Here is a 12,395-nt window from a genome sequence, read left to right as displayed (position 1 = left end):
TGTGTTTTTTTGGGGTGATGCAGAGGGTGGTTGAAATTTTGCGCATGGAAATTCAGTGCCAAACTCCTCCTCAGCCTGGGAATGGGGGTTTGGGGAGCCACACTTTTTTGGGGTGGTGGAGAGGATGAAAATTTGCATGTGGAAATTCAGTGCCAAACTCCTCATCAGCCTGGGAATGGGGGTTTGGAGAGCCACGCTTTTGTGGGGTGGTGCAGAGGATGGTTGAAATTTTGCACGTGGAAATTCAGTGTGAAAATCCTCATCAGCCTGGGAATGGGGGTTTGGGGAGCTGTGGTTTTGTGGGGAGGTGGAGAAGGATAGTTGAAATTTTGCACCTGGAAATTCAGTGCCAAACTCCTCATCAGCCTGGGAATGGGGGTTTGGGGAGCCATGCTTTTGTGGGGGGTGGAGAGGATGAAATTTTGCACCTGGAAATTCAATGTGAAAATCCTCATCAGCCTGGGAATGGGGGTTTGGAGAGCCACGCTTTTGTGGGGTGGTGCAGAGGATGGTTGAAATTTTGCACGTGGAAATTCAGTGTGAAAATCCTCATCAACCTGGGAATGGGGGTTTGGGGAACCATGGTTTTTTGGGGTGGTGCAGAGGGTGGTTGAAATTTTGCACCTGGAAATTCAATGTGAAAATCCTCCTCAGCCTGGGAATGGGGGTTTGGAGAGCCACGCTTTTTGGGGTGGTGGAGAGGATGGTTGAAATTTTGCACCTGGAAATTCAATGTGAAAATTCTCATCAGCCTGGGAATGGGGGTTTGGGGAACTGTGCTTTTTTGGGGTGGTGGAGAGGGTGGTTGAAATTTTGCACGTGGAAATTCAGTGCCAAACTCCTCATCAGCCTTTCAAGGGGCATCTTTGCAAAACAGAGCTTGAGCCTGACCAGGTGAGGTGCCACTGTTAATCTGGGAGCTTTGTTTCAGCACTGTACATATAATGGTGCCACCTACAAGTGAGACACATCCACCACTGACCTGGGGGGCAATTAAAACAAAACTTAATTTAAATTCATGATTTCTGTTTAAAATTTTGCTTTGGTTGATTGAGTCATTTCTTACAATATTTCATTGTGGTGCAGATGACTTTGGTGGGGTTGCAGGTTGCCCCTGTTGCTTAACTCCCAGTTTTGTTTGTGCTCTGCCCTGCAGGTGATGGAGGGAATGATGTTAGCATGATTCAGGAGGCTGACTGTGGTGTTGGAGTTGAAGGAAAGGTGAGATTACCTCATGTTTAATGAGAATTTCTGTGGCCAGTTTTCAAGCAAGTCATAAATGAATTCTCAGACATTTGTGCAAGAAAGGGAGCAAGCTCCCTCAAGACTCATCATCAGAGCAGTAGCCCTGTCATGAGAAATAATTTGGCTATAAAGGAGACTACTGTTAAAGGGAGTTCAAATTCATTATTTGGTTCTTGGCAGAATCCCTGAATTTATGCCCTCATGGTTAGTTTGGGGGGTTGGATGCCTCAAGTGCTGGAGTTCTAATTACACTGATCAGATATACCCTGCATGCACAATTAAAAACTGTTCATATCAGTTTGCAAAACAAACTCTGGGTTAGAGCTCAGACTCCTGCACCTGGAGCTGTGTGGAGCTGCAGGACTGGATTGGCAGCAGCACACAGACTCTGCTTGCAGTCAGCCAGAATTGAACTTTTGAGACTGAGGGTTTGTGTTCAGCACTGACTTGATAGGAGTGTCACGTTAACAAGTGTGCTTGGATCAGAATCCAGAGGTTGCTTGCAATTGGAGGCCAAGGTTCAAATGGGAATGCTCCTCATATTTTTGCTCTTTGCTTAAAACCCACAGTGGAAGGAGAAATACTGAGGCAATGCTCTCCCTCACCTAACATACTGCAGATATTCCTGGAAATTCTGTCAGTGATAACTCACTAGCAACACAATATTCTTTGTTTGCAGTGCTGAAATGAGCTCCCTGTGCTTTTCCTTGCTCTTGTTCCCAGGAAGGGAAGCAGGCATCGCTGGCAGCTGATTTCTCCATCACTCAGTTCAAGCACCTGGGGCGTTTGCTCATGGTCCATGGAAGGAACAGCTACAAGAGGTCTGCAGCCCTCAGCCAGTTTGTGATCCACAGGAGCCTCTGCATCAGCACCATGCAGGTAAATGGGCCAGGAAAGGCTTTCCAAAGAGAGCTGGAGAGGCCAAGTCATAAAGGACAGGTCTTGTGTCTCATCTGGAATGCTGCTGTTTCTTCTCCTGAAGATTTTCATGGGTTAGGGCTTGAGGTTGTTACTGTGATATGAAAACACAGGAGAACATTCCTGGTATTGGACAAATACCAGCAACTGCTCCAAAGGACTAAAAAGGGTTGATATTCCTTTAGTCTGTCTTCATTTCAGGAATGTTCCAGTTAGAACAGAGTGTATTTTTAAGCTGTAACTTTTACTGCAGTATCTCAGTGCCTAAAAAGCTCATTTCTTTTCTAGGCTGTTTTCTCATCAGTGTTTTACTTTGCTTCGGTTCCTCTCTACCAAGGCTTCCTCATCATTGGGTAAGAGCTCACTTTTTACTGGGAATGAGGAAACCTCTGCACAGTGATCCCTTCTGGGCTGGTTAACATCTCCACTCTGCTCACAGCACTGCCTGGAGCTGGATGTCAGCCTTGTCCCCTTCCAGTGCAGCCACTTCCAGGAACATTTCCAGCAGGTTTTGATGGTTTGTGAAATAGCCCACCCTGAGGGAATGTTCCTTTGATCCCTTTAAAAGCAGAGGGATGGTTGTTCTGGGCTGGTGTGTGCACAGCAGTGAGAGGCAGTGCCAAGAAAAGGGACAGCCCAACTTTAGTTCCTGTCCAAAAACTGTCTAAGACAGGGCATTGCAACTGTAATCCCACTATGACTTTTTATACCTTTGAGTACATAACTAAAAAAACCCAGCAAATTCCTCTCCACTCCCTTCTGATGCAAACAGACTCAACCCTGAGCTGTAGAGCAGAATTTGGGGTGGGCACAGGTCAGTCCTTGGCTCCACTGCAATATTTGAACCAATCACTTGTGTATGAGTGTTCCTGACCAAAAATCACTCAAAAATCAATCAATCAAAAGTCACAAAAACAGCAACCAAGCAATCACATCAATCCTGATGGTTTTTTTCCTACCTGCAAAACTCTGGTGTGCTCCATTTGCCAGTTTTTTAATGTGTACATTATTGTGCACTTAAAGAATATTTTATTTCCTCTCTGGAGCCCAGCATTTGTTTGTTCACCTCCACCTGAGTTAATCTGCTGCTCTCCTGCCTTCTTCCCAGGTACTCCACAATTTACACCATGTTTCCTGTGTTTTCTCTTGTCCTGGACAAGGATGTGAAATCTGAAGTTGCAATGTTGTACCCAGAGCTCTACAAAGATCTTCTTAAGGTGTGGGAGACTCTTGTTTGTGTGTTTTGCTTTAAGGCAAGATCCTCATCTTGATTTGGATGTGTAAAGTCAAATAAATTGCCAGGAGATCCAGAACTTTATCAGGAATTTCCAGGCAAAATTCTGTTCAAGTCAAATTTGGATCAACAGATAGAACCAGAGTTCCTGGCAGTTGCTTATTAAATGCTGCATGAAATGCAATTTATTAAAAACGGCTGGAGAAGTAGAAGTTCCATTCTGTGGGAAATTCTAGGGATTTAATATTACCAATTTGTTCCATAATAAAGGGAAAACAGAAATTGTTGGGGATTTGGCACTGTCCTGAAGCCAGAAAAGGGAAGAGGGGAAGGGATATTTGCTCATTTGATGGAGGCAGGGGTTATCCCAGAGTTTCTTCAATACAAATTTGACTGGAGCATGATCTAAGGTTTGCTTGCTGTGCCTTTTTTGTAGCTTTAGCATCTAAGTCAGGTCCTTCTCCTTAGACAAAGAAAACTTTATTTTATGTTTACCATAGAAATATCAGGAAGGTAAATTCTGTCTTAGGTTCCTTTTAAATTTTTTTTTCTTCTTCCCTGGAAAATGTTTTGAATAACTGGGGAATGCAGCCTGGGAACATCTTTCTTGCTTGGAGGAAAGGGTGGACTGAGTCTTCCCCAGCTCCTTTCCCTCAAGGGTTCCTGTTAAACAGATACTCTGAGAAGCACAGCCTGTTTTTCCAGAGCCTCAAAAAGTCTCCATCTGGTTTCACTTGCATGTTGTCTCTTATGTCATAAACCACTAATTCTTCAACCATCCTTAGGCCTGGTCTAAACATAGGGGGTTTTGTGCTGGTATAGCTGTGTTGGCTGGAGATGGATTTTTAAAATCTATCTGCCTTCAATATGAGGGTGATTTGTGTGTGTCTAGAAATACAATATTAATGTATTCACATCAGTGTGTGTACACACATCTCATATTTCCCAGTACAGTGACTGAACTCCTGAGGCATCTTTGCTCTGAATTAATTGTGTGTGCAGAGAGGGCCAGGCTGTGCTGGGGGAGCCCTGAGCCCCTCCATGCACCCAGAAAAATGAGATAAATAAAGAAAATAAACGAGCACTGCCTCAGGGCTGCTTGGTTAGTTTTATTTCTTTTTTCCAAATCATCTTCCAATTCTCTTTTGAATTTCTAAGTTGATCAATAAGTGAATTTTCATAAAAGAAAACCCCAATGGAGCTCTGTCTTTTTTTCCCCCCACCCAGGGACGACCGTTGTCATACAAAACATTTCTAATCTGGGTCTTGATAAGCATTTATCAAGGTAAGAAATCACCTCCTGCTCATGCTTTAGATGTTGTAGTGTGTGTGGCTATCTAAGTTTTGGTATTGCAGAAGTTAAGTAAGGCATGCAATGAATTTCCCAAAGTACCCTTGTGGTGGTGAATATGTTTTTTTTTTTTTGACTCGGAAAATGTTGGTAACGTTACCAAAGGAAAAAATGATCTAAACCCAAATATTGGCAGTAATTGGCAGTATTGGTGATGGAGAATTCAAACCATTGTGCCTCTTCCCATCAGAACCATCCCCTGGAATTCTGTGCAAGTTCCTTGCACTGCTGGAGTTGCCCCATCTGTAAAGCAGAGCTCATGACTCTCCCTCCCTTTCTTTTGGGAAAAGTTCTCCAACCTATTTTTGCAGTTTTTTGTCAACATGGAAAATGCAGCATCTGTAGCCTTCTGTATTTTATCCAGAGATGGAGCTGGCATTAGTAGTTCTGGGTAGTTCTGATTGCTTCACAAGCATCTGTAACTCAGAGTCAATCTCTTGTTCTTGATCATATCTCATCCACTCTAAATTAGGCTGCTGAAGCAATTAAGTAAATGCCCTAATTACAGTGCATTTTCAACAGTGGATGTAGTAATTTGGGTATATATCTAAGAAGGTCTTTTCTTTCATTTTGTCTTTTTTTTAATCAAGTACCCTCAAACTCCAATGCTCTCTATAAGTGTTAATCAGGAAGTTGTAGAAAACAGATCAATAATGTGGAGCTAAAAGCTCAAACAGCAAAATTCCTTGTTTTCCAAAACTCTTTATCAACAAGAGTTAGAGTAAGGGGTCAGAATAAGCGGGTAATCCTGATGGATTTAATTGATGTTACCATCAGGGAGTGAATCCAGGAGTGTAACATCTCTAGGGTTAGCTTTATTTCCTGAGCTCTGTCACAGGGTCCTGCAGCAGGGATCAAGGGCTGGGGATGCTGGATATCACCATGGCAAGGGCAGGGCATTGAGAGAACACTGCCAAGGGGTGGAAGGCTGCAGCAGAGGGTGATGCACGGGGGGACAGATCCCTCCTTGAGCTCTCTGCTTACAGGGTTTGGTTCAAGTGACTCCACCAGAGCTGTGCTCAATAACCAGCAAACAGTGGCCAACAACAGGGCCAGTTGCTAGCAGAGATGAGCCTGAGCAAAACCTGAGCAGTTTGGAAAGTTCCCAGCTGGGCTGGAGCTCTGTGGCTGCAGCTCTGTGGCTGGAGCTCGGCTCCTCCAGGTTTTCCTTGCTGGTGGATGTTGCTGGGGATTACTCATGCTGCTCTCTCCATGAGTTATTTGTGCAGGTGGCCTGGAGCAGCCCTGGCCAGCCAGGAGAGAGGAGCACCAACAATGCCTCGTTAGCAGAGCTCTAATGGGATTCTCTTCGGGGGAGGTGGGAAGGGGAGAGACCTTGCAGTGCAGATTGAGGCTCCCTGTATCCACTGAGCTTTTCAACACTTTGCTGCCTCTTGGCACCGAGGCAGAGCGGTAGGATAAAGAAGAATTCGATATCTTTTAGCTTCTGAGTAGTGACCAAGTGCTTTTGTGGGAGGATAGAGTTACATGATGTTAGAGACCTCCACTTGCCAAAACAGCATGTATTAATTTCCTATCTCCATGTGTCCATGAGTATGATAGACTGTTAGAAAACTTTGGGTATCTCTGCTGTAACTTTTCCCTGTCTTCTCATCACTTCTGTCTCCTAAATAGTAACTGATTTGTTGTCATTACATTCATCAGGTTTCATGAAAAACAGCCTTAGGTTAGGATTGTTTCAGCCTTTCCAAGACCTAACTGTGGGTTTAGAGCTGAGCCTGGTGTTTGACTGAAATAGTTCCATTCCCTTGCAGGTAGCATCATCATGTATGGAGCACTGCTGCTGTTTGAATCAGAGTTTGTGCACATTGTTGCCATTTCCTTCACGTCCCTGATCCTCACCGAGCTGCTGATGGTGGCACTGACAATCCAGACGTGGCACTGGCTCATGATCGTGGCTGAGCTGCTCAGCCTCTCCTGCTACATCGCCTCCCTGGTCTTCCTGCACGAGTTCATTGGTGAGGTTCAGTGCTCTGCTCCATCCAGTTCAGGGCTGGATGGCAGCAGGAGCTGAGCTGTGGGTGCAGCTGACAGCAGGCACAGTGACAGTGCTACCACAGTAAGCTCTGTGTGATCTATTGGAAGATATTTTATGGTTTTTTCCCACAGCAGAATGCTAGAGAAGGTAAAGGTGGTCAGCAGAGTGTGCTACCCACTGAATCTCATCCATTCTTTGAGCTCCAGCTGGCTCATGTAGCAGTGGCCTTTATTTCCATGTGGGAACTTGAGATGCAAGATTGAAATCTCTGCTGTTGGATTGAAAGATTTGGTCTTTTAAACTGCCTCCTAAAACTTACCTTATTTTATCTGTTCATTGAGGCCATTCTCATGGGTTTGGGTGGTGGTGGTGTTTTGGTTCCCTGAAGCAGAACTAATCCTATTCCCTGGCCAGAGGAAAAAGGATGAGGAGTTCCAGACTCCCCCAGTCACTGTTGAGTTGCAAATATCAGACCCATGGGCTTGCTCCAGTGTTCATTCAGGAACCACAAGATGTCACTGCTTCTTCCATAAAGCTCTTTCCTAGCTGAAGACAGCAGGGATAACTTCTCCCCTGGCTGCATCTGTCCTTGCATGTGGTTACACCAGTCCCATTTGGAACGATGCTTTAACTGTTTTGGTGAAGATCCTGAGGTGTTTTGAGTCCAGAGCAGTTTGCTGGGCTCAGCCAGGCAGCAGAGGCAGCTCCCAGGGTGGGAGCACACACAGTGCTTGGCAGTGCCAGGAGGATTTCCCTGGCTCAGGTGGGGTTTGGGAGGGCAGTGACCTGTGAGAGCCCCAGTCCTACACCCCAGTGCTCAGCACATCTCTGCACCTTCCTGGGAAGGGGAGTGAGGAGCCAGGTATCACATGAGCTCTGAACTTGGAGGTGGGGCAGTTTTAAGAATTATAAAATCCCAGAATGGCCTGGGTTGGAAGGGAGCTTAAAGCTGAGCTAGTTCCACCCCCATGCCATGGGCAGGAGGGGCAGTGGTAGATGGAGCTGCTTTTCTGCTGCCCAGAAGGTCCTCCCTGTGTTTTTGACTCAGTGCTCCTTTCTCCACACAGATGTTTACTTCATTGCCACCTTGTCGTTCCTGTGGAAGGTCACTGTCATCACCCTGGTGAGCTGCCTGCCCCTCTACGTCCTCAAGTACCTGAGAAGGAGGTTCTCTCCCCCCAGCTACTCGAAGCTCACATCCTAGGGCTGCTCCTGGCACAAGACAAAGCCCAGCTGTCCCAGAACAAACACACCCCGTGGTAACCTCTGTTACCTGCTGCTGTGTGAGAGACTCCCAGCCTGCCCTGGACAGGAACCTAACGCCAGGAGGGAGTGTTGGAGGGTGCAGGCTCTGAGTTCATCCAGTTCTTGGCACTTTTGTTCTACTTAACTGGGGTCAGATGCATGGAACTGCGATGGCAATGGGTTTCTCTTGCATGGTTCAAAGTCTGTGGAAGCTGCTACCTGACCTTGGGATTTACATTTGACAATTTACAGTGAATTTTTTAAGTGTCTGCGCTGTTCTTTGCATTGTGTTATGTTTTTTTTACATTATTCATCTTTTTGATTCAAGTAGTTACATTCTTTTTACATCTTGGAAATCCCTTAATGTAGGTGATGCACTGCCCTGCTGACAACTGATTCCTGATTTATGGCATGTTGTTTCCATAATGGGGCTCCAGCCTGTCGGATCCACACACACAGGAGAGAGAATCTGAGCGTGCCTGAGATTTCCCTTCCGTTGAAATGGGGTCACCCCGGTGATTCTGGAGGTGTCCAGCCATTGATAAAGACAGAGAAGTGGTAGCTCAAACCCAGAGAATTCAGTTTTGTTTTGCTTTTGTGCTTCCTGTTAAAAGGAGCCGGTGACATAATAGTTTTACTCTGTATTTATTTGTGTAGCAGAAAATTATCTAAACTAAAGCAAATCCTCTTTGGAACAGAACTTTGCAGTTGATCATCCTTGAAATGTGTCGACAACGTGAGAAGAGACTCGTGCTGTTCTGCAGACAATGTGGCAGACGTGTCTTGAATCCTTGGAGACTGAAAGGAGAGGTCACAGAGCTGCTACTCCTCACAGCTCCATGAAATCTGTTTCCTGTTAGTGTGAAACTTTGAGGATGAGCTGCAAATAAGCAGAGGCACTCCTGGGTGGGTGCTTTAATGACACACTCCCTGCAGAGAGGCAGTTTTTGGAACCTTGCACTTGCTTGGCTCTAAAAACCAAACCTGAATCACCTGAGTGAGTTCCTACAAAGGCATTAGGTTGTGTGCATTTTTCATTTTCAAAAATTAAACTCAATGAGTTCTGTCATTATAAACTTTGGTCCTCATTATTATAATATCATGAGGAGAGCAACACGTGCTTGGGCTTCTCAGCAGAAGAACAGAGACTTGCAGGGACCTTTTAGAGCTGGGTTGGTGCATCAAACACCCTGGGCTCTCAGTGGCACCCATCCTGTCTGAGGCTCTTCAGGCTCTGCTAAATTAGTTGCTTGCTGTCTTCTTGTCACAGAGAAACCACGGGGGGAGCTGGCACTGCCTGGTGCCCTTGTTGGCTGCACAGGAGGGAAAGAGCTCAGAGCTGAGCCCTGTCCCGTATCAGAAGCTGAGCCCTGTCCCAAATCAGAGCCTGAGCTCCTGTCCCAAATCAGAGCCTGAGCTCCTGTCCCAAATCAGAGCCTGAGCCCTGTCCCAAATCAGAGCCTGAGCCTGAGCCCTGTCCCAAATCTGAGCCTGAGCCCTGTCCCAAGTCAGAGCCTGAGCTCATGTCCCAAATCAGAGCCTGAGCCTGAGCTCTGTCCCAAATCAGAGCCTGAGCTCCTGTCCCAAATCAGAGCCTGAGCTCCTGTCCCAAATCAGAGCCTGAGCTACTGTCCCAAATCAGAGTCTGAGCCCTGTCCCAAATCAGAGCCTGAGCCTTGTCCCAAATCAGAGCCTGAGCTCCTCTCCCAAATCAGAGCCTGAGCCTGAGCTGCTGTCCCACATCAGAGTCTGAGCTCCTGTCCCAAATCAGAGCCTGAGCTCCTGTCCCAAATCAGAGTCTGAGCCCTGTCCCAAATCAGAGCCTGAGCTGCTGTCCCAAATCAGAACTTGAGCTCCTGTCCCAAATGAAAGCCCAGAGCCTGAGCTGTGTTCTGGAGCTGGGCTCACAGCCTCCTGTGAATTACTGCCATTTTGCCAGACAGATCCTTAGCATTGTCTTCATTATGAGTGGATAGTGTTGGCCATGGCACTGTTCTGGAGTCCCCAGACCTCATTTCACAGAGTCAGGGAATGGAAAACCCCTCCAGTGCCACCCCTGCCATGGCAGGGAAACTTCCACTGTCCCAGGCTGCTCCAGCCCCAGTGTCCAACCTGGCCTTGGGCACTGCCAGGGATCCAGGGACAGCCCCAGCTGCTCTGGGCACCCTGTGCCAGCCCTGCCCACCCTCACAGGGCAGGATTTCTTCTCAATGTCCCATCTAATTTGCATTCATTAGTTTAGGTGCAAGAACCAAGAATTCCTTGTGGCCCCAGGGGGTGTGTGAGCAGCCCAGTCCCTCTCTCCTGTGTGCTGGTAGCTCGATGTCCTGCAACAGCAACAGTGCCAAGCTACTGTGTGTAAATATTTGAGACATATAAATGGTAGAATTCACTGTTTCCTCAAGTCAATACAGTTTACACTGAGTGGACCATATTTGCAAACTATTCGTTTACACCAAGAAAGGGAGTGAACTGTGATTTCATCTGTATTTATTGAATCATAAGTTTAGTAGCATATTTGGTAGTTACAGTGATCTATAGCTGTGTTTTGGGGTGTGGATTATGTTCTTTGCAGCTCGTGTTTTTCCACAAGGTAGTAAATCCAGGAAGTCATTTCTGCCTGGATATACACTACATTTTTTCAAAGCAGTCAGAGACTAAAACTGCCATGTAACAAACAGCAGGAAAGAGGAACACTTCTATTTTTCAACTTTAGCACTTTATGTTTGCAACCCATTTCTCTTAAGTTATTTAAAAATGTTTTTAAAAGCAAAATTTAATACACATGTTCCTATTTACTGTACATTAAAATAAACGGATTCTCTGCTGGAAATTTCATCTTCTCCTCTAGTATGCTCATAATTTGTATTTTTGGGGAGTGAAGCATTGTTTTTTTTCTTGTGTGTAGTATCTCAGTGTCTTTCCTATTGCTTTATCTGTGTGGGTTATGTGCTGTAGCAGTTCCTGTGTGCTTTGGGGCTGCTCCAGGTGCTGGCCCTGGGTGCCAGTGTGAGTCTCACCGTGCTCCTGCTGCCCCTGGGTGAGTCTCACCGTGCTCAGCTGCTGCAGGGTGAGGTTTTGTGGCACACACTGTTCTCTTCCTGCACCCTGCAGCAATTCCAGGTGTGTACAGCCCTCTCTGTCCCCTTAACTCTGCATTTCTCTCCTCCACAGAGCTTGTCCTGTTCATCTGTGCAAACATTTGTTTAGCTCAGCTCGTGGAGCAGTGGAAACCCAACATTCTGTGCTCAGCAGCAGCTTCAGCCTGTGCAGGTGTGCTCAGGACAGGTGGGGTGGGCAGGACCATCCTGTGTCCCCTGGAGGTGAGGCTGTGCTGGGAGCTGCCCCAGGGCTGTTCTCTGAGCTGTCCCAGCCAAAGCCCAGGACAGCCTCGGCCTCTGGAGCTGCCAGAGAGGTGCTGGAGGTGATCTGGGGTTGGCAGGGGGGTTCTAGAGGTGACCTGGAGTTGGCAGGAGGTGCTGGAGGTGATCTGGGGTTGGCAGAGAGGTTCTAGAGGTGATCTGGGGTTGGCAGGGGGGTTCTGGAGGTGATCTGGGGGTGGCAGGGAGGTTCTAGAGGTGATCTGGGGTTGGGCTGTGCTGCTGGAGGTGATCTGGGGTTGGCAGGGAGGTGATCTGGGGTTGGCAGGGAGGTGCTGGAGGTGATCTAGGGTTGGCAGGGAGGTGCTGGAGGTGATCTGGGGTTGGCTGCTGGAGGTTCTAGAGGTGATCTGGGTTTGGCAGGGAGGTTCTAGAAGTGATCTGGGGTTGGCTGCTGGAGGTTCTAGAAGTGATCTGGGGTTGGCAGGGAGCCCCAGCCCAGAGGGGATCCCCAAAGCTGCTCCCTGGTTCTGCAGCTGTGCTGCACCAGCCCCTGGTTTGCTGTGCCCCAGGGATGTGGAGCCCTGCCTGGAGCAGCCCCAAGCTGTTCCTGTAGGACTGGGCTCATCCCAGGGGTCTGGGGCCAGCCCAGTGCCCATTTCAGCAGGAGCTGCACAGCTCTTTATTTATTATTGGTTATTCCAGAAGTGTTAAACTCTATGATTTGCATGAAATCCTGTGGTTCACAGCTTTGCCAATATGGTCCATTACTACTGCCTACAACTCGTGTACTTCTATGCCTTTGAGAACATTTTTAACTGTTAAAATTGTTTTAAGAATCAATGTTAAGTTAATTTTTAATGGGGAAATGGATTCTGGTGTCAAAATGGTATTTACTGTGATGCTGATGTTTTGTACCTGTCATCCAGCTAAACAACCTGTAAATATCCTGAGTCAAGAGAAACACAAATGCCAATTATTTATTGTTCTGTGGAGTTACATGTCGCAGATGTGTAAGAACTTAAAAGGGAATGTCGTAAAACAAGGTGGAAAAAATAAATTTTATGCAACTTCTTTACTTCA

General features: G+C 46.7%; 1 protein-coding gene and 1 long non-coding RNA gene across 2 annotated transcripts in view; both read left to right on the top strand.

Annotated features, from left to right (window-relative positions):
* LOC117004461 (probable phospholipid-transporting ATPase IIA) overlaps nt 1-8,625 on the top strand; it is a 49,340-nt gene extending 40,715 nt beyond the window's left edge. The window contains exons 22-28 of the mRNA XM_033075237.1: nt 1,157-1,221; nt 1,969-2,124; nt 2,452-2,516; nt 3,272-3,380; nt 4,625-4,682; nt 6,524-6,727; nt 7,815-8,625. Coding sequence (XP_032931128.1) covers nt 1,157-1,221; nt 1,969-2,124; nt 2,452-2,516; nt 3,272-3,380; nt 4,625-4,682; nt 6,524-6,727; nt 7,815-7,951 — 794 coding nt within the window. The 3' untranslated portion in view covers nt 7,952-8,625. The remainder of the gene's footprint in view (nt 1-1,156; nt 1,222-1,968; nt 2,125-2,451; nt 2,517-3,271; nt 3,381-4,624; nt 4,683-6,523; nt 6,728-7,814) is intronic.
* Nucleotides 8,626-10,115: 1,490 nt separating this feature from the next.
* On the top strand, nt 10,116-12,395 carry LOC117004464. Its single transcript, XR_004419628.1, has 2 exons — nt 10,116-11,622; nt 11,685-12,395. It is a non-coding gene; the product is annotated as an uncharacterized LOC117004464 (long non-coding RNA).

This window comes from Catharus ustulatus, chromosome 17 (assembly GCF_009819885.2).
Source record: "Catharus ustulatus isolate bCatUst1 chromosome 17, bCatUst1.pri.v2, whole genome shotgun sequence".
NCBI lineage: Eukaryota > Metazoa > Chordata > Aves > Passeriformes > Turdidae > Catharus > Catharus ustulatus.
The sequence above is the reverse complement of the archived record's forward strand: the minus strand, read 5'-3'. Positions and strand labels throughout refer to the sequence as shown.